The 27,917-nt window shown below is 35.6% G+C and overlaps 2 protein-coding genes across 2 annotated transcripts in view; one reads left to right on the top strand and one right to left on the bottom strand.

Moving 5' to 3' along the window:
• The window catches only part of Sec5 (exocyst complex component secretory 5), a 28,119-nt gene extending 15,891 nt beyond the window's left edge, over positions 1 to 12,228 (bottom strand). The window contains exons 1-8 of the mRNA XM_085951274.1: positions 12,034 to 12,228; positions 10,185 to 10,337; positions 9,398 to 9,587; positions 8,093 to 8,204; positions 6,556 to 6,715; positions 4,199 to 4,413; positions 2,671 to 2,920; positions 2,002 to 2,186 (exon numbers count right to left, since the gene is read on the bottom strand). Of these exons, the coding sequence (XP_085807400.1) occupies positions 2,002 to 2,186; positions 2,671 to 2,920; positions 4,199 to 4,413; positions 6,556 to 6,715; positions 8,093 to 8,204; positions 9,398 to 9,587; positions 10,185 to 10,337; positions 12,034 to 12,142 (1,374 nt within the window). The 5' untranslated portion in view covers positions 12,143 to 12,228. The remainder of the gene's footprint in view (positions 1 to 2,001; positions 2,187 to 2,670; positions 2,921 to 4,198; positions 4,414 to 6,555; positions 6,716 to 8,092; positions 8,205 to 9,397; positions 9,588 to 10,184; positions 10,338 to 12,033) is intronic.
• A 593-nt stretch (positions 12,229 to 12,821) lies between these two features.
• LOC147069129 (growth hormone-regulated TBC protein 1-A) lies at positions 12,822 to 27,513 on the top strand. Its single transcript, XM_085951158.1, has 6 exons — positions 12,822 to 12,973; positions 14,841 to 15,025; positions 20,748 to 21,014; positions 23,483 to 23,665; positions 24,421 to 24,674; positions 26,171 to 27,513. Exons 1-6 carry the CDS (start codon positions 12,954 to 12,956, stop codon positions 26,267 to 26,269), a joined length of 1,008 nt encoding a protein of 335 aa, XP_085807284.1. The 5' UTR covers positions 12,822 to 12,953; the 3' UTR covers positions 26,270 to 27,513.
• The last annotated feature ends 404 nt before the right edge of the window (positions 27,514 to 27,917 follow it).

A 27,917-nucleotide genomic window follows, 5' to 3' on the forward strand; every position in this document is an offset into this window, starting at 1 on the left:
TATATTATTTGATATCAACTATCTTATAAACCAGGGATGGCCAGTGCGACGATTGTGGACATATAATAATAAATAAATAGCCATAAAAATTAGTGTTTTATTAGATATCGATTCTACACACTTTGCCACACTTCAAGGAGAAATTTTGACACTAAAATGCGATGTGGTCCTGAAAGCCAGAGCTGTATGTCTTGATAATTTTTGGAGCTTAATTTGTGAAAACAAATATCCACATCTTTGGAAAGTTGCAGCATATTTAACTTGCTTTTTTGGCTGCACATATCGGTGCGAATCGGCTTTCTCTTCGATGAATTCAATCAAAACGTAGCATCGCTCACGATTGACTAAAAATAATTTGACTGCGTGCTTACGTCTAGCTGTAACTTCATATTATGTACAATATGATGAAATTGCTGAAAATATGCAATGCAAAGTTTCGGTTAAAAAAAAAAAAATTTTAAGATTTCTAATATTCAATATTATACAGGTAAATTGTGTAACTATGTCGAAATTACAGTTAATGTGTATTTAATTTTTTTAGAAGTGAAATACGTAATAATTATAATATTATTGTCATTAATTCGATTTTTTCGTATCGTTATTTTTTATATGTATAAAAATTGGGTTTTTATGGTTCTCGCATGATATAATTACAAGTGACATCAGTCGATTGCCATAAATAATTTTATCAACTAGCCGTCCGTAGAAAAAAAACTGTGGCCACCTCTGTTATAAACCGTAGGCTTTCATTGGCATTAGCAATGTCCCATTCACCTTTAGTGAATTTTATCTATTGATTTAAAACTCCATCTCTATACAATTCAATTTATTCAAGATTTAAACGGAACAAGAGAAGGTTGAACTTTTGATATATTGGAACATTGGAACGTTTCTCTGGGTTTAATATCATTCTTTTCTAAGATTAAGCACATTTCCATGCGACTTCCTCAATAAATCAATCGTTTACATGAATTCCAATGGCTTCCTTAATAAACAATATTGACAGTACTTTAACAATAGAAAACACAATATAAGCCAACACTTAAGCCGCGCGGCCATCGTGGGTTAATAGCAATGACATTAATATGGACGAAGCATCTGGAAAAAAAATGACACTCACTTTTTTTTCGAATCTGCCGAATGGCATAATCTGTTCTAACGCCAATGCAATAAAGGTGATATTACTATAAATTCCCGATGCTTTTTGTTGGGTCTGCTGAATGGTTCGGGTCGCTCAAATGAATATTGATTGACACTAGAAACACTGTTCTAATGCCATTACAATAAAGGTGATATTGCTATGAATTCCTGATGCGTGATATCGCATAATGGAAATTGTGTGACGTCTACCTATACATGTGCGATTGTCGCTATGCGTGAATTTACTTGCTAGCTACTGTATTGAGTGCGTTGTCCATTAATAATGTCATTGGTTAATAGCATATTTTTCGATATTTTATAGACAAATAAATCGTCAGCTGAATGCAGAACTATTCTAACTTACATTTGAAATTTTTGAGGAGAGTTTTTTGAAACAACTTACTGAAATTATTTATTATCTTTATGGATAAATGGATGGATCATATTTTAGTAGGATTATTGATGAAAAAAATGGTGCATACACTTGTCCATATAAATAATAAATAACTGAAGTAGGTTGTTTCAAAAAACCTTTCTGCAAAATATTTCAAATGTGAGTTAGAATAGTTCTGCATTCAGCTGACGAAATGTTGTTTGACATTTTCTATGGCTTGGATTTGGCAGGGTTTAATTGAATTTTAAAAACTAACAAGTCTATAAGTCTTAGTTCAATGAAATGTGTCTGACTGACAAAGTTCAGTGTGCACTATTTATGTCGGATTTTAACAGCCTGACTCCACTCTTCTCCACTGCCATCTATATAATATAGATTCAATGGAGAGTAGTGCAACATGGCATGGAAAGGAGCATATTAGGCATAGAGTTGAAAGATCACAAGAGAAACTAATAGATAAGGATCACCTTAAATTTGTCCTGCTTGTCCTGGTGCCTGTCACCTCTGAGCTCACCGCAGAAGTAGCTTTGTCCCAACTTCCAGAGGTGAGGCATGCACTCCATCACCAGGGGGCACAGCGCTCCGCAAAGGGACACTCGAGCCGGCCACCAATCCCCGGCCGGGCCTCCCTTTGACCCTTTGTGATGTTTGCCTGAAACCAATATTTATCATTAGTAATAAGAAAATAATGGTGCAGTTGGTGAAACTGTTTTATTACGTTGATGGAAGTGGCAAAAATTTAAAAGAAGATTGTATTATAGTATAAATGAGAAGACTACCATGGTTACCAATGTACTGGCACAAAATAAATGTCAATCCAAAATATTGTTCGAATGCCGATAGAACATGCCAGTGTTGATAGATGAAGAAAATTTTAAAAATTCAGTAGATTTTAGATGAATTAATTTATCTCTGATTGACGAAAACACTTTAAGATGTAACAAACAGAACAATGAATTTAATTACATACTTCGACTCGACATCGACTCGCATACTCTGATGCTAGCTAGATACCGCCTTTAGCACTAAGCTTCCTCTTAAAAATTGAATTAAAATTAGAAAAATACAAAGTATTTTTATCACTTTTTGTAACAGAACATGGATAGGATTTGTTATAAGATATAGTAAAATAGAACCTTGTTCATCATCGGAAGCTTCGAGCTTGACGTGATAGTCCCTAGTGTGCGTGATCTGGGCGGAGATGTAGTCGCAGCGGCTAGTGATGGCATCCCACGCCGCATCTCCCGTCCACTCCAGGTTCATGAGGGACCGTATAAGATGCTTCTGCTCCTCCACCGAGATGGGATTCTTCTGTAGCTTCGTGTGTAGAATCGTGCGAAGGTTCTCGATGCGCTTCTCTACTTCGCCGAGTACGGTTTTGAAAATCTTCAAAAAAGGTGGTAGCCAATTAAGTTAAATCCAAAGAGTTCGGCTACAACAAGACAAGCTCTTGAATGAAATGTTAGTATTAAATCACTTGTTGAGCATTAACATTTTTAACTTTTTCTATGCCTCACGATATTACTATGGCAGTATCTGAAAGGCCGCAGATTTTTAACGACACACGTTGAATGTACAGCGATGCTTTACTAAAATCACTCTAATACCGATAATTTGTGGCTTAGTATTTCATAATTATTCAAACAAATGTCACTGTGTGTTTAATTTTTTAGATTATGCAAATCAATCGACAATGGCTAGTAATTTGAGTTTAAAGTCGAATAGGGTAATTTACGAAATTTGTATGTGCAGTAGAGGTGGGAAAACTGGTCGATTTTGAAGACTAAGTATACTTACTACCAGTATAAAAAATACTTAGTTTCGAAACTTGTTCCAAAATACTTCCTAGTAATTGAAATATCGGCTTTAATACTAGAATCGCAAAAATACACTGAGCTCGGCTTTTCGAAATGTCCCATTTATTATAAAATTTTAAACACATTTTAAATTGATTAGTTGTTTTTATGTTAGGTTATAATATTCTTGTTAAGATAAAATGAATATACAATGATTTTAAACATATAAATATAACAACCTGTGACTTCACCTCACCACATTCCCTAGGGAATGTGCTGCCAATTATACAAAATTTATGACCTATTGTTCATACATAAGATTATGTCATTCGAGTACAGACTAATAAATTAAAATATAGGTAAGTACTTGTATTCGAGTGCTATCTCGCTCGCGCACATTTAATGTCAATAGTATTGAAAGTTTACCAACTAGTGAGCGACTCGCAATATCATAGCATGCGTTCGTACAAGTTTATTGGGCCACACGTATTGCCACGAGTATTGGTAGTTTCATCCGAGACTTACAACGAGTACACAAACTGGTGACAGTATTTCCAACTCACCTCTAATATGCAGCCTGTCAATCATGGCCTCATAGAGCGAGAAAACTCGCTGAAGGCATAGAACCGGTTAACGTGGTAGCCAGAGTAAAATTAATAAGTTATATGTTGGCAATTGAAATTTAAACAGCTTATTTGTAGCAATCTTTGTTTTTACTTTTTGGTGCTAATGACAACCGCACTTGTAAAAGGATTTGCACCTATTTTCAAACCTTTGCCTCATTGTACACAATATAATGTCATATTATATAATATCCCGTGCCGGATTTACTATTTAAAGCCCCTGGGCAGATAGAATCATAACTCACTGCGACTTCGGTTTTCCCGAACAAATTCTTGGCCCTCGCATAATCATTGATGACCAGATCGTAATCTTTCTTGATGATGTTTTTATCGATGTTTCCAGGCAGTTGGAAGAGGAACTTGTATCTGGTGAGGATGGTTAGAGCGGCTCTCGTGGAATCCGCCTTGTCTTTTCTTGCCAGCACTTCGTCAAACAGTTTGTTGGCTTCCACCATTGATTCTGCAATAAGTATTGAGAATTGAGTTTTATTGGAATGTTAAAGGTCTCACACAAACAAACTCGACACAACTTGTTAATAATTTAGTTGATGTTATCAGTTATGAAAAATACAGCGGAAGAGCTAATAAAAATTGATTAAAAAAGATAAACAGATATGTATGTATGTATGATAACACAAACAATATAAGAAAAAAAATACAGTCGTCCAGTTATGAGTGGTAAATTTTGGAGCAACTTAAGGCTATACCTCAGTTGAGGCATGGTCTAAAAAGATCGTGGCTAGGCGATGCGCGGATTGCGGGTGCAAATGACGCATGCCGACCGAAATATTATTTGTCATATAAATCCAACATGCGTCCATTTAATGTTTTGTTTATTGTTCTATTAGTAACAATAATAATATATTCATTGACATGTTTTCTTTTTAAAGTAAATGGGTAACGTTTTTAGTCATCTTTACACGATTTAAGAATTAATACCCCCGTCGCCATCACGAAACAAAATGACGTATTGAAACCTCGACGTTAGCTCTTAGACTGCCAGCGAGTCCAAAATTTTGTCGTGCCTATAGTTGAAAATTATTTGCCGTTTCACTGAAGTATCGCCTTAATGTAAAAGAGGAAAGAAAACAAGACAGTTCCATTAAATTCTTATGACGATAGTGCCCTAGATTAGTTTTATATATACATATATTATTATATCTGTGTATGGCATGAATATGTTGATAAATCTAAAAATATTTATTCTTAGGGCAGTTCTTAGTAAGGTTGGTGTTCTGTGGTAAATCAGGAATGTTTTTAAATTTTAGTTTGTTGAGAATTTACAAGCATTTTATTAAAATTTAAAATCATCTAAAAGCATATAACGATGGCCTAATGTTATTATTCCATAAGTGACTTTGTACAAATTGTGCAGGAAGCTAAAAAACCTAATTATTTAATATCCTGTTATCACCGGCCTTCTACGCGCTCTTAAGCGGAAATGGCAGGCCGTGATAATGTCAAGGTCAAAGCGGGGGTGGGAGACAGAAACGCATGGTGTATGGTGTCGAGGCTGGTATATTTTATCGTATTTGATACAGGGTATTGTCGTTGGTGGTCGGTAATTGGCGCTTTGGCGGGCTGCAAACGTGGTATCGCGGCTGGGCTGCTGATTGATGCTTGGCATCCGAGGTGAGAGTCAGCGCTTGCGGCGTGGCGATTCAGTCTTTTTGGCGGGAAATGCTGGCTGGGCTGCAGACGCTTGTGGCTCCGCGTCCGAGGCAAGAGAGAAGAGATCCTGGCTGGTCAATGTCTGATACAAGAGAGAGCTTTTCGCGCGCGTCCCACTGTCAGATTGCCGGCATTAACGCACTCTATGTTTTACCGACAAATTGACTAGTGGCGGTGCGAGCGACCGTTTTTGACAGGCCGCGTCTGTGGTTTGGCGGGGCACTGACGAATTTGAATTTCCGATTCTTTGAGGCGGGCTTCGCTCGGCCGAGGTTTGCGAGAACCGCGAAGAGTGGACGTAGGCTGAGGGGTATGGGAAAGTTGATGGTTCGGTCCGTCCTTTGAGGTGGTCTCCTGTGGGAGACTTTCATCTGGTATCACTGTATCTGACTGTTAATAGCACACACATGTTGTAACTACATAGCATGCCAATAACCCGTAACGTAAAAAGTGGTAAAGCAAATTATGATAACATCCAATAAAATGTGATATATATATGAAGACAGACATCCACATCCATACATATTTGTTATATTACTTACTGTTTTAACTTTTAAATAATTCGAAAGTGACATTTTGAAGCTGAATTCAACACACGTCATGCAACACGCTTGACAGCGTAGAGGCAAGATACGGGCTATTACAGGTTTATTCCTGCAATGTTCAAGATAGGGGAAATTACTAAAATGGCTGTATCATTTTTGTAAAAATAACTACAGATACAGGAATTTTGCAGTCGATGGGAAGTATTTTTGTTGTATTTAGTACATCAAAAAGTAATTTTCGTCATATAGGTCAGATACGGGGTATTGACATTAGACCATCGATAGTCTGATTTACCACAGAATACCAACGTTACAAATAGCTCCCCTAAGAATTGATGTTTTTATTCTTATCAACATATTCACGCCACACACGGATATTTAGTTACCTTCAATGGCAGATTCCAACTTTATCAAAGGTTCTTTCCCGCCTTCTCTGACATCGATTTCAAACCGATCCTTGAGCAATATGAGGGCGTCCAATTGGTCCATCACGCTTCCAGTGTTAGCCTTTAAAAAACTTAACTGTCCTTCTTTCTGGACGTCAACCTAAAATATAAATGCTAATTTTTAAATTATGTCTGAACATATAGTATGTTTTTTAAGTGCGGGTGTGCACACAACAACTGACGAAAGTTTCATTGCAATCGAATGAATGGTATAAGAACCATACGAATAAAAGAAGATAGAATGAAGAAGAAGAAAAAGTGGTTTTTCTAATTCAGAAACCTTCGCAGGTGTGCGCACAACAACTGCAGAGATTCATTTTTATATATATATATATAGATATATACTGAAATTCGAGACCCGACCACGCACTCCGGCTCATCGGTCTCCGTCTAGTGTCCAAATTTTGTCGAATTCCGACTGCGCGTGTGAATTTTTATAAAGGAAAACCGACGCGACGGTACATAGGCACATCCAAATATATTCTTCAAAATATAGTATAGAAGCTTTCAGCTAAAGGCTTTGTGCTTAGTCATATTTATGTATATAAGTGAACTTATACAGACGTATATATATATTAGATGAAAGTCATGTTCAACTGCTCTGTGGACCAATAAGAGATCCTCGTCAATGATACTCAGCTCGAACAGGTGAAAAACTACATCTATCTGGGTCTATAGATGGATGTATATTTGATGAAATTGTTTGCAAAGCTGAGTAAAGCTGAGCTTGTAAGTAAAGCTGGGTTGGAATGCTTTTGGCCGCCTGAATAATGTCTTTAAAAGTGACCTCCCACTGTGCCTAAAGTGTAAAGTATTCAACCAGTGTGTGCTTCCCATATCACAAATGCGGGTGAATCATGGACCCTAAGTAAAAGAGAGATCCATAAACTTAGAGTAGCACAGCATGGTATGGAGAGGTGCATGCTGGGCATAACGCGAAAGGACAAAAAGAGGAAACAGACAAGGGTTTGCGATGTAATAGAGTTCGCTAAAGGCCTCAAATGGAAATGGGCTGGAAACATAGCTCGAAGAAGGGACAATAGTTGAACAAATCTAGTCATCCAGTGGTACCCAAGAGGTACAAAACGACGGGGAACGGTTAATGCGGGATTATTTAACATTGTTTTAATGGGTGTTTGGCGGGACTTTCAGAAATGAACGATCCGTGCCGGAAAACGGTTTATGCGAGAACGGTAGATCGGGGTTTAACTGTATGTACAGTTTTTAATATTTCATAAGGCAATCGGCATGATTAAACGATCAGCTGTTTATAGGATTGACTATTTGAGTGAATCTAAGATTGTGTTGGAATGCTTGTGGTTTTAGACAGATGACGTTGATAATAGTGTGAAGTTCACTACAAACGAATCTGCCAGTGACAAGGGTTACATCTAATTTAATCACAGTATCGAAAGGTGTCAACAGTTTCGATGTTCTATTCGTCACTGATCGGAGGGAAAAAAATAGTAATGAGGACCTTTCTTTTCAAGAATAGTGTTCCAGCCTTCAAGTCTTCAAATGTTGTAGCATGATGATGCTCCAACAAAAACCATCCAGGATGAAAATTCTCAGCTGCTAGATCGCCAGAACTAAAAAAACACAATATATGAGAATACAAAATTCGTTTCTGAATATACATAATTTAGAATATGCCAGAAACATACATATAAAAAAAATAGTTGTACAGAACGGAATTCGAACCTGTCAATTAAGGGCGGACATTCTCAGCTTAGGTCAAAATGGAGCTTTTATTGCATTTTCAAAGCATGATCCTGGACATTTCTTAAATGTTGTAGATAATATAATTATATAATTTTGAAGCCTTATTATCCTTTATATTTATTTTAAACATTTTATGACTGCATAAAGTATTTTTATTACATAAAATAGTATTCTTTTAAACCTCTCGCTCTAATGTTTTAGAATATAGTCATATTTCGGTACATAGCTGTGCAGTGGTGTTAAGATTTTTTACATTTATTAATTTTTAAACGCATTTATAAAACCAATAGTATAATTTATGTCGACATTATTATAGTGAAATATTTACGATAAAAATTTATATTGATAATCTCTGTGATCCCAAATTTGACAAGAATTAGGCATTTTATTATTCAAAAAATGGGCAAGATTAACACATTCGAAGATAATTCTAAAGATATTAATTATAAGCTATGTTTTTGACCATTCAAGTGTGATAAACATCCTACGAATAATGATTGCTTTATAATAATTATTGACCTAAGAATAAGGTAGTGTTTTTTTGAAATACGCTATTTCTTTTGGCATTCACCAGTGGTTAAGCTACAACATACGGCCGTAGCCATAAATTGACAAACTATAATTGAAGTAGGGAGTAAAATGATGTTAACGCGCGTACTTATTATTAATAGTAATATATTGTCACCTATTCGTTTCATTGAACTAAGAATACAAATTGTAGGTGGTGTTGGTTAGTTTTTAAAATTCAATTAAACCCTGCATAATCCAAACCATAGTAGAAAAACATTTTTTTTTGTTTTTGCACTATTTTTGTCAGATCTTCACAGCCTACCTCCACTCTTCCCCACTTCTAAACAATCTTCCCTTATATTTTCTTAGTTTATATTTTAGTAATTGATTGATTAGTTAGTTGCTGATTGTATTTACTAGTACAGAGATTACTAAAATGTGCACTGCGGCAACCTAGTATGCCGCGAGTAATTTACAGGGGCGCCACGGAATATTTATATAGTTTATAAGCTATTGTTACAATCGATAATAACAAAATAATATTAGTTACCAATCGGGGAATAGCTCGTGCAGATCGTCCTCGGGGAATTTGTTTTCATCGCCTTCCGTGGACAGCCCCAGGGGATCAGGGGGGGCGTATGAAGCGGGGGATAGGGGTCTCCTTCCCCACGAGAGAGCTGTGCCACCCTCTTCCACCCACACAGCGCTCTCTTTCATTGGTCCATAAGACTCATGGTAGCCTAAAAAAATTACATTACTTAAAAGAGCTCTAGGCATTATTTGTTAATTGAATTGGCGTTTAGGTGGTAGAACTCTATTATATAAGTTTTAAAATATTTTTTTTATGAATATTATGGTATTTGAATTACTTATATTGACAGCTGTTTAAAGCCATTTGTAGAACGATAAAAAGAATATAGCTTAACAAGTAACTAATAAGTTGTCAATCAAAAAACTTTGTTATAAAAACATTTAATTTTATTTGATTTAAGGATGTTTGTCCAATGTTTGTACATGCTTCCAATACATGATGTACTAAATTAAGTATCAGCCAGCAATTTCTGTTTTGTTATAATTGAGATTTCCATGAGGGTCGAGCAATTTACTTGGTTCTCAGAATGTTTCAGATTTGCTGATGCCTCAATGGTGCATTTGGTAGTGGGCTAGGTTGCCAACCAAAATATTGATGGTTCAACGCTAACCTACGGTGGATATTTTTTGTTTATCGAATTTCGAATTGACTATGACAGTTTTCGTTACACATCAGCCGTATTCATTCTACCGATGAAATTCCTGTAGCATGGGAAAAAATAATTCACTTCCGACAATATGCTAACCTCTGAACTGAACAGTGGACGTTCCTATGCCCCCGGATCGTGTTGTGATGATTATGTCGCCTCTGCCTTTTCCTGGACCGGACCTCGCCACTATTTTGTTCTTGCTTTTCCACTCAGCAGACAGAAGACAATCGCTGCCGCATATTGTGACCCCTGAAAAAGAAAATGGATGCTGTTATGTCAATAGTGATGGGATTAGTGGGTAAATCGAACAAACATGTCATTTCAATACCACAGCATGGACCGAATGGTAAATAACAATGTTCCCTCTAGCTAGATTCATGTTCCATAAATGTGTGCAAAAAATCTGGACGTCCAACAGTAAAAATTTCTTGTAGTAATAAAGACAGACATGAGAAAAGCTAGAATTGATGTCATAGATTTAATAGATGTGAAAACTTTCGAAAAATGTTCATTCATCATGTCAATAATTTTATAAATGGAGTTTTATACTATATAAAAAATGTGTACTGATTTATTTCTCCATTCATAAATTTTATGTAGATTTTTGTATTATACCACTGACTTAAAACATGTGAGTCAGAGGCTGTCCGCCCATTAACGGCGTCATGTGGTTGTCTTTTGCAGGGTATACCCGCACAATGATACTGCGAGAACTGCAGGACATAGTTAAATTGTCAGATGCGTGTGTACTACCTGTCCTTCTGTATGGTTATGAAACGTGTCACCTTACCAATTACCGCCGGTTTACATAGCACGGACATGCGATATGGACGGCAACAGAGAGTGCATTAATCCGCATCCTAGTAGTACAGCTACACAGATTCTGTTGCCCTGCAGTGATGCTACAAAAGCAATCTACGCTTCGAGTGAAAGGGGTTCAATGCTTGAATGTAATAGGGTAAAGGGTTCTTGTCTGTTTAGTGGAAGCCAGCGACAAACAAATTTTGAAAATAACCGATATACTGGATTATTTGTTAGGTTAGGTTAGGTTATCATTCTTGAATTATTCATGAATTTTGCTGAAATCAGCTATGAAAATTTTCGCTGTTCCCGCCTGGCTTCCAGTAAACATACTTGTTCCGGGTATAGTAAGTATTTAGATCAGTGTTTCTTAACTTATGTGTTGCGACCCAAAATTGGATCAGTTGATATATTTAGTGGGTCGCGAAATATTCTGAACAAAACAATATTCATAAATATTATATTGAATTATAAATTTTATACTCTGGCAAGAGTATTGTATTGAATACAATATTCTGGCAACACTGTTTAACGTTGACGTTTCACGCTATTGCAGTGGTCAAAACTAATAATTTCTTTCAAGACGAAGTTCTCTTCTCTGTTACTATTATATAGTCTGCTTATATTAAAGTTCTTAATATTTATTCTACCCACAATGGCAAAACGTGAATACAAAGAAGTATTTTTAGAGATAGGTTTCGCCTGCATTAATGATCGCGGAGTAGACAAGCCACAGTGTGTACTATATTGTGAAGTTTTAAATAATGAATCATTGAAACCAAATTAACTTACAAGACATTAGTATTATTAAAAAAAGCATTTTTTGTCAGTTCGTGCTATTTTATTTATTTTATCGTGGGTCGCGAACCAAAATCATTGCCCTAAATTGGGTCGCAGATCAAAAAGGTTAAGAAACGCTGAAGTAAATGAATGAATGATGTGCGAAGGCATCAACGGAATAACATTTTTGCCTAAATTGAAAAATCTGCGTTTTTCGAATAACCTAGTTTGATCTAGCCGTAATTTGAAACCGTTAACTCCTTCTGCTCTATTGATAATTTGACATAATGGCGATGTAACCAATCAATAAAATATAAATATTGAGATAAATAAAATACTTAGAATGAAATGTAATATGTAGTACCTAGTAAATCATTCGCTTTAACTCCCAAAAACTCGCCGCGTATCGTCACCCTGGTTCCGGGTGGTCCTTCTTTTGGTGACAGACCCGTTACGACGGGAGGTGGGCCCATTTTTACTTAATATTAATAATAAAATTTGAAAAAATAACAAATTTTGACAGTTCGGTTACACCTCTTTGACATTTTCATTTGACATTAAATCCAATAGACAAGCGTAGAAAGTCACTCGGTGTTTCCACACGACAAACTGCTAAAAAAATACTAAAGAAATTCAGCACTGATTCAAGCACTACAAATTTTTAATAAAATTAAACACAATTATTAAAATTTTACATTAGTTGTGTTATTGTAACGAATAAATTATTTGCATTGTGTATAAGAACATTATGATAATTTTAGTGAAACAACTGTTTACAGTACATTACTAATATTTTTTTATTGATTATAATTTTTATTGGGGCAGACAACAAAACATTCTAAATGCATTTCAAGAATTTTGATTAAAAATAATGTTATCTTTTTATTCAGGTTTAGTAAGTTAGGTACCTACAGGCCTACTAACATATATGGAGAATGAAATGGGAGAGCCACTATCGAAAACTACCCAATCATGACTCGTAACTGGCAAAATCTGACATTCACATGACATTTTTTAATATGGCGTCCTATAGTAGTTCGTAGTTCCATTTTTGGCCATTCTTCAGATACGTATGTAGGTCTGTACGTATGTATCTATTAACAACAAAAATCATGAATCAATAACCAAAGACAATATTTTAAATTAATATTCATATGGCAGCGGACTGTCATGAATGGACTACCGAAAAAAGTATAAGTGTAAATACTCTTATCTGCCAGGAAACGTCAAAAATTCTGAATAAGTTATATCTTTCGAGACGACGGCGGCCGAAACTCTGTAGGGATGGCCAATTCTAGTTTTAGGTAAATTCTAAATGAAAACTCGTCCCGACGTCCACCCTTCGGTACCGGTTGTTTACATTTTGTAGGTTAATTGTATGAGGTCAAGGGGTACATTTTCTATTTGTTAGCCAATTTATTTCGACGCGGATGACTGTTAAACCCGTTATGATGCGTTGTTTATCTTATTCTCAGTCTTCCGCATAGTGTCTTGTGCGATGTTTTATATCGGGAATCACAGGTGAAAATTCTATTGGGTTTTTGACATTTTGACACTCCGCAAGAAACCCAATAAAAGGGGGTTGCCAATCGTAGATAATGGTTTTGTTTCTAATACCGCCAAATATTCAGTTGACGTTCCATTTTTGAATTTGAATTTAAATCTAATTATGTTTTTTTTTCACTATTAGGCTTTTATGGGTACATACCTACCTATACCTACTATTATAATGGATATTTGATAAACCAACAGACTTTTACAGATTTCATGTAGGTATCATTGATCATGGACCACCGATAAAGCGTGAAAGAGGCTGGCCTGAATTCCCTGGCTAGTTGTAAGCATTAATGATTGTTGAATGCTTGAAGTCTGCACCTAAGGCAGAAAGCCCACAGAAGGCGGCGTAGTTATATGTGGATTTTACTAGGCATTTATCAATACATACAAAAAGCAGACACCCACTGTACAGCCCAGTTTCACAGGAAAATAGTGAAATGTGTACCTTTAAATTATCACAGAAAGTAGATAGAGAGCATATTTTTTTAACATTTTTTTTCTTGAAACCGCCCATGAATAATCAATTGACGAAGATTTCAGATCGTTAAGACCGAAAAAGATAGGCTAATAATGTGACAGTCATTTGCCATTTAAACCTAGATTATATTGTATTTTTGCTAAGCGGTTGTACCACTGGCAAAATTGACACCCGTGCTCTAATACAACTGCCTTCTGTGGGTTTTGCGCCTAATGAGAGAGCAGCCATTTCAGATAGGGACACGAAACTGCAGAAAACCAGGCCCCACACTGGGTAGCTGTATGTACTCTACAACAGTCATTGACCGCAGTGTGTACCTCCATAAACAGTTCTCCTATAAACTGATAAATACAGATGAAAATGATTGAAAAAAAAAGTACCTAAGTACAATGTAATAAGCGTCAATTAGCAAATTTGTGTTAATTTTCTAGATGTCATTATTCTGCTAATGCATTGCCAGCTGTACTGCCTGATGTTTATTGTAAAAAGACAAGTATTGTATGATGGTAAAAATGAACTCAACCTACATTGCAATATGTGTGATTTTTAAAGATTTTCGTCAAATGTCTTCGACCTATTAGGCAAAATGTGTCTAATTAATTTAGTGTTTGATTGCAGGGTGTCTGAACACTATGCACGAATCATTTATTCAGATAAAATATTTAAAGTGCCATTCAAGGATGATAGATTTTATAACTGTTTTGTCCAAAAAAAATGCATAGGATTAATTTTTTCTGCAGAATCATCAGATTAATTCTAGTGTCATTTACCATTATCTCGGATGTTATTGAGTATTTTCATTATTATCACTCTCGGCGCAACAGTCCGGGGTAGGCCCTGGCCTCCTCAAATCTTCTTCTCCAGTCAGTTCTATCCTCTAATCGCTTGTGCCACACCATCCAACCACTACAATTACGGTTTCCCTATACTCCTCCACCCAGACAGCTTTGCATCGAAAACTTTCTAAACTAGTCCTAAAAAATTCCTCATATTCAAGGTTCCCCAATCGTGATTATAGGCCGCACCCCATCTTCATTATCAAGTGGCACTTGAGGCACCCCGTCCACATCACTTTTGTACATTAATAATTACAGTAAATACTTAAACTGCTTTATCAATAATTGTTATGTTTTCAGCAAAGTGGATGAATATGGCTTCGAAAGACCGCAAAGTTTCGACTATTCCTCGTACGAGGAATTCATGTCGGTGTATCTAAAAGTTTTGGCGCGACGGTCGAAGAAATGGTCGGATATGCTGGGAGATGGGAAGTCATTGAAGAGGAGTCTTACCATAAAACGATATGTCAGAAAAGGAATACCCGGTAAAATATATAGAAATAATACTTAAACGTTTAATAAACTATTTCTTTTATTCAACGAATAAGACACAAGATTTGAGAACGTAACAATCTATATATTGAATATACATAATTTGAAAACATCTCATGCGTATACAGACTAGAAAAAATCATTTTGTACGAAAAAATACGACACCCGACGGGACTTGAACGTGTATCTGCTGGATACACGCAAGTATGCTTTTCCAATTAAGCCACGGGCATCTTATTGAACTATGGCGATTTTAACTAGTAGTTCTTACATGACATGCTTATCGAATTGCGTTATAAGTGGTAATAATCGAGGTTACTTGTAATACTTTAAGAAAAACCTTCTTAGTAGGTACGTTACTGACGCCTGATAGCAAGGCAAAAAGGAAGGTAGAAAAAATTGCATTAAGTATCGCATTGCTGTGGTTTAGTTTTGTATAGCCACATATTTCTGTCAAACTGAATTATTTCATCAATCAAGCGGTATTTAGGGCGGCCGTTTGGCTTTTTTGTATCTCATTGCTACTTACAATTGAATGACTGAATTTGTCCAGCGATTATCTCTTTTTCAATAAATATGCCCAGTCCATTATTCGTGGCGAACTTTTGTACAATATGCCTATTCCAGATTAAGATACATCTATTAGTGAACGAATTATACAAATGTCTAAACATTTATCACAATGCAAATGTCCGTGTTTCGCAATGATTCGTTTGAAACTAACGCTTAACACCTGTGTTATATTTAGTGGTTTTATCTTGTAACTTTGAAACATTTTGAGATAACGAGATGAAGCTGTATTAAATTAGTAAGTAATCTGTCCAAGTTTCATCAATTTTGGCTCAGTAGTTTTTGAGTTATAACTGAACAAACAGACAGACAAATACGGATTTAAAAAAAATCTTACTTACTTCTTTGGCGTAACAAAACAAAAACAAAACTTGTGATAACCTAGATTCTTCGACTAGCTCTTAATTATCTTGTTAAATTACACACTCAAGAAAAAGGACCGCTTATTGGAACGCCGTTCGTTTATTTCTATATACTTATTATATAATTACTAAATTATATAATTATTTATCGTCGTTTTTATTTTTAAAGTGACAACTGCCACTATGACATTTAATAGTTTGTTTACGTAAGGAATTGCAAATGGCCAACAATAATAAATTCGCTGCCTAGGCAACGGAACAATTCTAAAATATAATGTTACACTGTATAATCGTCACGATTGCATTATCATACTGTGGCGTAAAGGTAGTGCGTTCGGCTGATGACCGAACAATCGTGGTTCGAATCCAATCGAGTGCGATTTTTCATGAAAAAATAAATTATGTGTTACATGTCACACGCCAAAAAGAAATCATGTTATGTGCTTAAGTATCATGGATATAGTCAAAACGCTGACCAAAAAGTAAATATTTCACAATCACAGACTGATAGTTGCCTTAATTTTATTATTGGTGGTGACAATTCAATTAGTTGATATAAAATAGACGTTCATAGTAATATAACAGCTATTTTCCTGTCATTAGATTGTGAGTCAGGATGTCATTCTCGATTTTTGTCTTGATTACGTCATGTGTGAGTTTGTGGGCTGTCTAATGTTTACTGAGTAATACAATCACGTTAATTATTATTTCCTTTATTTTTGGAATTCCAAAATATTTCAATCTAATTTGAATTAAACATACGTAATTTGTAACACCTCAGAAATATAGCTAGAAATAATATTACATATTACTCTACCATTTATCTATTGTATTATTTTGTGTTTTATTTATCGTATAATATATCGGTGGCGAAGGGTGGAAATAGGCTTAAGATCTGACATAAATAGTGCACACTAAACTTTACTCATACATTTTCATTGCACTAAGAATACAGATTGCAGATAGTGCTGGTTAGTAATTTTAAAATTCAATTAAACCGTGCGTAAACCAAGCCATAATAAATAACTATCGTCAAAAAAATATTATTTTATAGATAGAACAATATTTTTTATCTATCATGGTTTCGTTTCGGCAGGGCAGGGAAAAAACTAAACATCACCATCTGTAATACGTATTCTTAATTCAATGAAAACAAATTAGTATGAAGTATGCACTATTTTTGTCAGATCGACCATTGCATACCAAATCTATTATGGTTGGTTTAGGCAGGGTTTAATTGATGTTTAAAAACTAAGCAACACTATCTGCAATTTGTAGTCTTAGTTCTATGGAAACAAATTCGTATGACTGACAAAGTTTAGTGTGCACTATTTATGTCGGATCAAGCCTACCTCCACCCTACACCACTGTAATATACATACAGTCGAACTTGGTTATTACGAGTAATATGGGACCGACTGAATTTGCTCGTTATAAGCATTACTCGTTATATCGTTATATAACATTTTTAGCGCTACGTTCTATTTAAGCATAGCACATAAAAAATCTGAAAACCACCGTAAAAATCCCCGAAACAAGCATGGCATTCATTAACTATAAAAGAAGTTGTTTATTGTAATGAAGTGCTGAGCCGCCGGCGCTGGTAGGTACCTACTGACTTCATAAAGCTTGGATTTTTTACATGCAATTTCAACCATATGTGTGGATACTTTTCCAATGTTGTTGGCGAAAACACCAATTATGTAGTGTCATAAACGTAATCCGATCCCGGCGGCATCGGTCTAGTTAACTGCCCAGTCGGATTTTATTGCTTAGGGTCAAAAATGTTGTTTTTAAACGATCGACACATTAACAGTTTTGCTCGGTATACCCGAGAAGTAGCTTGTTATAAAAGTGAATAAATGTATGGAGAAAATCATAAACTGAAATGTCAACGAATGTGTCCTCATTACACCCGTGTAGTATTTCCGTGATCGTAATACCCAAGTTCGACTGTATTTCACAAAGATCCAATAAAACATTTTTAATTTAGAGGCTCATGAGTTTTCTGAATTTTTGTAGAATCTGAAAAAAAATCACTTTCAAGTCTATGGGGTAATATCATCGTAAACAAATATATTTTAGGGTAATAACCACAAAAGTTCTTCCACCCCTGTTTTAGAAAGACATCATGTTTATTTTTTTCAAAATGGAGATATTTGCCCTCCATCAAAACAGTTAACATTTTCTTTGTCATTCCATATTCAGTTAAATATGGCAGTCATATTAATATAGATAATGTTATTAACTTGCAATGTGAGTTATCATAATTATAAAAGCTCTGTCATCCGAGATAATGCACACATATTATGTTTAATTAGCTGTCACTCTTATCATTTATAGAAAAATTCATATTATTTTTGCATTCACTTTTATATAGAGATAATATTATAATGTTAATAACATATTTTATATATGAGGCGTCTAATTACAAAAAGCGACTAGTCCACAATTCGATATTTCATCAATATTCGAAACAACGTTTTTATGTTTCAAGCTTCAATTATTTATTTTAACGTGAGATTATTTTTTCTGTTGTATTCTATGTCAAAATTAGAACCAAATGGCAATTTGTTTCAGCTGATAAACTCTTAAATGTAATAAATATAGGCAAAATAAAATTGGATGTAGCACTACTTGTACCTCACTTTTTAATTTCTTCCGCATAAGGTACATATTTCCGTGGCACTGTCATGAGTTTACCTGATGCTACAGCATGGAAGACGCCATTTCCAATATTGAACGTTCTCTTAAGACACGCGCGAAATCAACCAAGCTTTAAATAATATGAAACATGGACTTGGCGCTTTTTAATATATATATATATTTTAATAAATCGAGACTTAAAATATTTTTTTTCGTAGGGTTTTGTCGCATTTTGGAATTTATAGATCAATACATATTGTGTAAAATTATACAAAGAATACGTTCGTATTTTTTTCTCGATTTTGACCAAATGTGGACTTATCGCTTTTTGGAATTAGACACCTCATATGACTTTTGTAGGAATTTTATCACGTAATATCATGTTTCTCTGCTCTATAATAAATCAGTGACCTTAAAATAATTCAAATGCTTATAGGATTTATTAAATACAGTCAAACTTGGTTATTATGAAGAAGATGGGACCGACTGAATTTGCTCATTATAAGCGTTACTCGTTATATCAGAGAATATGTAGGTATTTTTAAATGAGCGTTCACATAACACAAAAATACACAATTAGAATTTTTCCCCGAAACAAGCATGGCATTCATAAACCACAAAAGAAGTTGTTTATTGTAATGAACGCTGGTAGGTACCTAGTGACTTCACAAACCTTCGATTTTTTATATGCAATTTCACTTTTTCAATATTGTCGGCGAAAACACCAATTAGGTAGGTACTTAGACACTTAACTAGTGTCATAAACGTAATCCGAACCCGGCGGCATCCTGTCTGTCAGATTTTATTGCTTAGAGTCAAAATGTTTTTAAACGATCCACACAATAATAGTTTTAAGAAAATTTTTGACGATATTTTAGCTCGGTATATCGGATAAGGAGCTCGTTATAAAAGTGAATAAATGTATGGAGAAAATCATAAACTAAAATGTCAACGAATTTTTCCTCGTTACATTCGAGATCTCGCTATATCCGTGATCGTAATAACCGAGCTCGACTCTACAATTCAATTTTTCAAACTCAAAATTTACAGGTTGATTGCGGGGGATACGTTTTGGTCGTGATAGACGATGGATTTAATAAAGAAACACTTTACACATGTGCGTAATTCCACTCATTATGATGACTCCTGGCATGTGGCACATTAAAATCAATCACGATATAACAAATTCACACTCGCTGGGGTCGCATTGAAGATGCGATATCTGTATTTAAAAAACCAGATTCCGTTACTAAATTTAAATAGAAAATGCTGTCTAAGAGAAAGTGCCGAAGAGTGGAGGTAGGTTATTAAGATCTGACATAAATAGTGCACACTAAACTTTTTCAGTCAAACATATTTATTCTCATTAAACTAAGCCGGCTCTCACATCAAAACTCGTCTCGCCTAAAAACGTGTCGAATACGTTGATGTGATGTCATGGTTATTTAACACAAACAATAAAACACACGTGGATGCGAATGGAGCTCTGTAGATTGGTCGAATGTGACTGTTTCGTTTGAAAAAAATATCTGGCTGTTGCAATCGACAAGTTGCATCCTTCTCGGGCTTCAAGTCAAAGGGTCGAAGTCACAAACAAACACCTACGAATTGGTCATTCCTATACCGGCTCTCTGATCACCGCATTCAAATATCAATACGTTCCGAAGGCTACGTGCGACTGTCGCTAAGTCGATGTGCGCGGTATTCACAAGCAACACTGGTTTGTGGTGGTTTGGTTTATGCAGGGTTTAATAAATTTAAAAAAACTAACCAACTCCGTCAGCAAATTGTATTCTTAGTTAAATTAAAACAAATAAGTATGACTAACAAAGTTTAGTGTGCACTATTTATGTCGAATCTTAACAGCCTACTTCGACCCCTCGCCACTAGGTTTTACATCGTGGATGAGTCTGGTAGATATGCCCATTTTAGGATGGCTTGCGATTAGAAGAAAATGAATTACTAATTAGGAGTTCTGTTGTCAGTGGTGACGGTGATTTGGCAAAATTCTTTGGTGTATATTTCTACCTATGTTATTTATTTGTAACCTTCATTTGCAGGCGTTCTTGTCATATTGAGAATGTCTCAAACTTTACTATTGTTCACCCATGTAAATAAATAAATTTGAATTGAGCAGGTGGACACAGAAGCGCGGTGTGGATGTTGATATCAGGGGCACAGCAGAAGAAAGAGCAATCACCCGACCTGTACGAGAGACTACTGGACACCCCTTTTGAGAAAGAGTTGGTGGATATCGTAAAGACTGACCTGCCGAGGACCTTCCCCGACAACATTTACTTCAACAAGACAGCCAACCACCAGGCGCACCTCTTTAACGTCCTCGTAGCCTACGCGCACAATAACAAGGATGTGGGCTACTGTCAGGGCCTTAACTATATCGCAGGTATTCATTATTTTCATATTATTGAATATTCAACTCTAAACAATGAATACATTGGGATAGTTGATAAGTTTGTTTTTCTTGGATTACAGACCAATATCAATAATATGATTGATGAAATTGAAAGGATGGCCATAAGCGCTAAAAGGTGTTTATAGGCACCATTCTCCGGACTATCACAAAACACAAAAGTCTGCTGAAATAAAATAGTATTGAGACCATTGATTTACCACATTGAATAAGCTTTTAGCTAATTTCGCAATGGTTTAATTCTTACATAGTTATTGACATTTTGTAAAACAATTAGGGCCATTCATTGGTATTTAGAGGTGTGTAACCAATAAGGTTTATATTGCTAAAGCGCAACCCACATTGAGGTGCATGTCGCCTACTGTCACGTTGTCGCGGCGAAAATTTAGTCTATGGTTTTGTCATTTTGCAGAATATTTTGAATGGAGATGGTCTCCGTAAATTCACTGAAGAATGACACTGATGAAGAGTGCCTATAATGTATTAGTAATTTGAATTAATATTAATTATTCATGCTAATTTCAATTAATTTTAACAGTTTCTACGTGTGCGTACGTTAAAATTACGTTTGACCTGACATCCATAGATAATATTTTTAATAGAACCCAACTTGCAGACCATAGATAATAGACAACATTCTCATAGAAAATACACAGTGCCAACTGCTAAAAACAAAAAAATCGTGATTTTGACATGACATTCAAAAAGTGCAGGCATGTTGAATATGATAAAAACGTTCAAAACGTCATGCAGGTGCCGAAGCAGTGCAATTGAACGTGAAGTGCCATCATTGTTGTTTTAGTGATTACGGCAGATTTTGCCAACTGACAATGTTTGTTTAAAGGTTCAAAATGTGCTACGGGATGGGAGCATCAGTCTGATAACATTTTAAACACCAAGAACAACGACATTACACACTTTTTTTCCCGTAGTGGCAGCCCATGACAGTAGGCGACATGCACCTTAATGTGGGTCGCGCTTTAGGCGCAGGTAACCCCAAATTGATATAGGATTTTTGCTAGCAAAAGCGCCTCTATGAATGTACAGTGAAAAATTTCAAATCTCATTCGTTGAGACTAGTATTAATTGTACTACAGATCGGAGATGTGGAGATTAACTGTCAGTGATTTCTAAAAGCTATATGTCTTTGCCGCCCACAATGGCCTTGTAGTTACCACGTCGGCTTATAATGTCGTGGATCCCGGGTTCGAATCCCTGGAGCATGGCCCCCACAAAGGGGGGGCTGACAGGGGTCTAGCCTGGGGGTGAAATAAATGCACACCACAAATTTTCTCTAATAGGAAAAAAGTCGCCTTATTTGACGACTAGAATTTATTTTATAATTATTTTTAGTGTGTTTACTAACTAATAGAGATTACTATTTATCCAATATAGCGAAGGATCGCATGTTACATGGCTATCACAAAAGGGGGTCATGGTCAGTGCTTCATAATATGATGCCAAGTGCCGGCAATTCAAAAATACCAAAAATCGCTAAAAACTCTCAGAGTACCCTTTATTTTACACGGAACCCTGGAGTTTCATGGCATACCCTTTGGGGAACACTACTGTAGATTATTAGATACACTGCCCTTAACCTTTGGCGGGCCCGCCAAACATTGTGACCTGGGGCGCCGCTTCAGGATGTGGGGCCATATATGGATGAACAAATACCGATAAAAAATTTCACGATGAGTGTAGGTGTCGCTTGAAGCAGCCGAGGTCCACCTCAGGCTGTAATTCTAAAAAAGAGGAATATTGTTGGCCTGCATCAATCCCATTGATCTCTCCTATGATTTGTATACTTGTTTAAAAAACCATATTGACGATTCAGCGGCGTTTGTACCTCTTTTGTACCACTGGGTGACTAGATTTATCCAGCGATTGCCTCGTCATTAAGCTGCGTCCTGCCATTTAACGGTGCATTATTTATTGTGCCCCAATACACCCCAAATTCTTTATTACAACGTTTTTCTTAGCTCGTATTCTTATTTGTCCGGTGGTTCTTTGTCCAGTACAAATCTTGCAATCGATTTTTAACTAACTATCCAACTAGCTAGACATTTGAAACTTTTAGAACATATCAGAACACGATGCCAATGCATTTTTTTAATACTTTTATCCATCTTTAAGTAGAATTGAATTCATTTTCAGTTAATTCTGTTTTGTATGAAAAGTTATCTCGACACCATTATTGGTTGCTAGGGGGTCCTAGCAACTAAATTATTAAATACATAATATATACATGCGTTACTATGGAAACCAATATGACATGTCAAGTACAAATTTTTTTGATCGTTTAAGCTAGTCAAGTCAAGTTTATATGGCTCAACAGAATTTAAAAACGTATATAAAAAGTTCTTTTTATCTTGTAATTATTTTTGACCTATGTACATACCCCACCAATTATCTGAGTTTCATAATATGTATGTATGTTACAGGCTTATTATTACTGGTGACGAACAATGAGGAAACGGCGTTCTGGCTGCTGAAGGTGCTGGTGGAGGTGATCCTGCCCGACTACTACACCCGCACGATGGACGGCCTCATCACCGACATCGAGGTCCTCTCGGAACTGGTCCGCATCAAGGTGCCCGATGTGCATCAACATGTCACCAATTTAGGTTACATATCCATTTAATTCATTTAGTGTTTCGTTTGCTGATCACAAGCTGGTTTTAAACAGTATATCATTTTATGTGCTCGGGATCAAACAAAAGGAGTTTATTGATTCCTCACTAGAATTTGTAATTGAACCATTCTATGGAATATATATATGGGCATAAAAGTACTGCCTGCAGAATATTAGTACTGGATTATATTGATTGCAGAATCGTTGGTTTGTTTGAGCATCCACGGGGCATATTATGACAAATGTAAATATTTATCGCCCACGATGGTCAAGCAGGTTAAGCTTTGGCCTCTATCGTCGCCGGTCCTAGGCTTAAATCCCGGGTCTAGTAAATACACATTATATTTCAATTTGTTTTTGAGCCGGAGTATGGACCTAATAGGTTGGGCAAGTGGCTAACATCCATTTGACAAACTAAATCTGTTAATACAAACATCCAATCTGTGGAGGCTCATATGATCAAATTAGGATCGGACATATTATTTATAAAAAAAATATTGAAAATAACATATTCTTTAACACATGTTTAAGATTATCCCATATTTTTCGGCACTTGAAAATCATACTTCTTACAATCACACCTAGAAGGTAACGCCCATCCTATTATTTTTGTGTTCCCTGGTGGACATATTTGTTTTGTTTAAAGCACAGGCACGGTCATTCTGTCCATCGAATTCTAGAGAGAACTAAAAAATATAATTTCGGAGTATCCCAGGAATGCACAATAAAAATGCTCTTTTATTTCAGGGTTACCGTGGGCAGTAATAAGCACAAAATGGTTCGTCTGCCTGTTTGCCGAAGTCCTGCCAACGGAAACGGCCCTCCGGATATGGGATTGCCTGTTCTACGAGGGTTCCAAGATCCTCTTCCGGGTGTGCCTGACGCTTCTCAAGCAGAACCGGCAGCAAATTCTTCGCTGCGATGATTTTTCCTCACTGGCCGAATGTTTCAAGACCATAGTAAAGGATGCGTTCGCCGTTAACTGCCATGTATTTATGCAGGTGAAGAAATTATCCATTTTTTTTCTCGTTTGTTGTATAATCGTATATTTTAATTTAATTGTTGAATAAGAAGAGGCAATATGACAGCGGGTCGGAGTCAAAGCCTTAGTAAAATTGTATATAAAAAAATCTAGTTGTGTTGACGAATCTTTCGGGTCATAAATTCATCTGTCAGAATGATATTTAAAATTGAATATCAAAACGGCTAATGATAATTTTTTGTTTGAATATCGTGCCAGAGTGAGATGAATAATTGAGGCGGTGTTCTCCAAGACAGACCTCTTTCATCCCTGTTACAAAAATCAACTACTGTACTCTCTTAGTAATTCGCCACCCCAAAAACCAGACCAATTAGTGAAAGCGGCGGATTATAGTGCATATACAAAATATGGTCAAAATTAAAATAGGTTTTTCATAAAAATCGTTTTTTTGAGAAATTTGTACAAGAAAATTACGGTTTTATTTATAATCAAAATCAAGTATTTACTAAATTATTTATATTTATAAACTAAGTTTATTAACTAAATATTAAACAGTAAATCACTTGACACAACCAGTTGTTCAGTGAGGCAAATATTCTTGAATGGCTTAGGATTCCTGGCTTTCCCTATGACCAAAAGCTTCATTTTGTGTGTCCCGGTTGCATTGGGGCACAGCATAATTGTGATGCGGTCCTTGGGCACTTTCCTCCCTGGTAGATTACTTTCTTCATGATGTACGTACGATTTACGAAAGAGAAGTTTCCAAAATAAATCCGTCTCATCTGCGTTGTATACTTGTACGTGGCGGATTACTAAATTTGACAATCGAATATCGGCAAATTATAGAGCTTGATTTTGTGCTTTCAACTAATAAAAATAACGGCGGATTATAGTAGTTGCCGGATAACCGAGTGGCGGATTACTGAGAGTGTATTGTATGTTCGTATCACTGATAAAGGGAAGGCTGTGAAAATTCTACATAAATAGTGGACACTATATTTTGTCAGTCATAATTATTATTTGTTTTCATTTAACTAAGAATACAAATTAAATATGGTATTGGTTAGTTTTAAAATGTAAATAAACGCTAGTAGATAAACCATAATAGATAGAAGAATACTTATTAACTTAACTTAAATTTTGGTTTAGACAGGTCTTAGTCGAATTTTAAAAACGATCTGCAATTTGTTTATGACTGATGAAGTCTGCATTATTTTTGTTGGATCTCCTCAGCTCAGCCTCAATCTCTACTATTATGGTTTGGTTTGGGCAGGGCTTAATTGAATTATAAAAACTAACCAATGCCATCTGCAATTTGTATTTCTAGTTTAATGAAAATGTGCATTATTTATGTCGAATCTCCACACTCTACATCCACCCTTCGCCACTTGTTTGTATTACTATGCAAGTATGCACTATTTTTTAAATTACTCATTGTTTACCTACCCTCAACTGGCTCGCTTTGCCACTGGTCCAACCTCGGGTTATTCCTAATTTTACTGTGTTATTTTACAGAGTATCTTCAAAGTACCGGGATCCTTATCGAACACCACCATCTTGAAATTGCGAGAGAGTCTAGCGAAGCAACGATTGGAGCGGGGCTCCGACAGATAATGAGGTTCATGAATAGTTTATAACAATACTTATATTAATCTAGTTACGAAAATATTCTGCGATCAAATAATAATTCTACACCATGACATGTTTGCGTTGTTTTTTTGCGTACACCGAGTGAGTTAATGATTTCTTACTACGGTGACGGTTTTCTAAATGATGTGTTTATACTTATATCAATTTAATTCTAAAATAAGTTAGACAAAACACTGCGTCAATACTGCAAGGTTATATGTAACATTTCTATCATTTTATATATAATTATAACAGATTGTTATCAAATTGGTTACAGTAAAACCTCGTTAATACGAATTCTATGGGACTTAATGTACTTTATTACGATTTATTGAACATTTTTATATGCCAGGACTCTGAAATCATTTCGAATTACGAAATTCGAATTAAACGTATGGTTTTATATGAAAAAAATGTTCAAGGGACCTTTTTTTCGGTAAAATTTCGAATTACGGCGAATTTCGAATTATCAGTGTTCTTACTAACGAGGTTTTACTGTATGTGTCCTGGGCTCGAATCACAGATGTGTCAAATTTACATGTGTGTTTTGGTCACAGCATAGATCTAATAGGTTGCGCAAGTGGCTACCATTTTTCGCTCTTCAATCCGATGTGAATCTTGACCGCCTCACGAAGAGCTTTTGTAACAGTTTTTTTTTTATGAAAAATGGGTGTTGGCCACTTGCTCAACCTCGGATTTTTTATCGTCAGCCGACATGTTACTGCTCGGCCATTGTGAGCATAAATGTAAGTGGCTAACATACATTACTCAAAATAAAAATGATAAGTAACCTCTTTGTGATGCGGCTGAGATCCGCTGATTGTAGAACAAGCGAAAATAAAAACACTATAGATTAGCCATTCAGTCAACTCGCGCTTTACTGTCAAGGACTCTGGATACAGGTTCGAATCCTACATCTGGAAAAATTCACATTGTTGATCCAGAGCAAGGACCCAATGGGTTGAGCAAATGATTTAATATCCATTTCTTGTAAACAGTCTTTTAAATATAAGATTTTACGGATCCATAGACTTATTTATTGAAATTAGTGAATTCCATTTTCTTCAAATATTTCGGTCTCAAGAAGTTGAATTTGTTTTATTTTTTAGTTTTTCTTCCATGACGAATAATGTGGGAACATTTTTTTAAGGTTTTCTGGACTAAACGTACGTCTGGACACATAATAAACAAATTATGGCAACATTCATTTTGTGTAAACTAATTAAATTAAAAAACAACTAAACTAAAACTAACTAGAACTTTAACTTAACCATTGATCCATTGTGGACACATACCTACATAGTATTGATCGAAAATTATGTGAATTGGACTCAGTGGTGGGTTTCGATTCGAACACCTACGATTTGAGCAACGAGCGTTCTTTACCACTCAATCTGTTTAGTCGCCAAATATAAAAGCATTATTCTGCATCATAGAAAGTTATATGAATATTTTTTTCTTAATAATTTATACAAAATGAGTTTTTCTTCATTGATTTAATGTTCCATATGACCTTGTTGTATTGAAACAGCGAAATTATGAAATATATGTAGATAATAAGGGTCTCAATACACAGTCCGCAGTTTGCAATCGATACAACTACAGTAAGCATGCGGTATTTTGCTGTCAACCT

Source organism: Rhyacophila brunnea, unplaced genomic scaffold, assembly GCF_057557595.1.
Source record: "Rhyacophila brunnea isolate RB1 unplaced genomic scaffold, BYU_Rbru_1.0 scaffold_24, whole genome shotgun sequence".
NCBI lineage: Eukaryota > Metazoa > Arthropoda > Insecta > Trichoptera > Rhyacophilidae > Rhyacophila > Rhyacophila brunnea.

Bases quoted from the DNA above. Each gene is read 5' to 3' on its own strand.
- LOC147069129 (XM_085951158.1), top strand. From the start codon at position 12,954: ATGGCCAATTCTAGTTTTAG. The intron at 12,974-14,840 runs GTAAATTCTAAA...TTATGTTTTCAG, and splicing joins ATGGCCAATTCTAGTTTTAG to CAAAGTGGATGAATATGGCT. The intron at 21,015-23,482 runs GTATTCATTATT...TGTATGTTACAG, and splicing joins GGGCCTTAACTATATCGCAG to GCTTATTATTACTGGTGACG.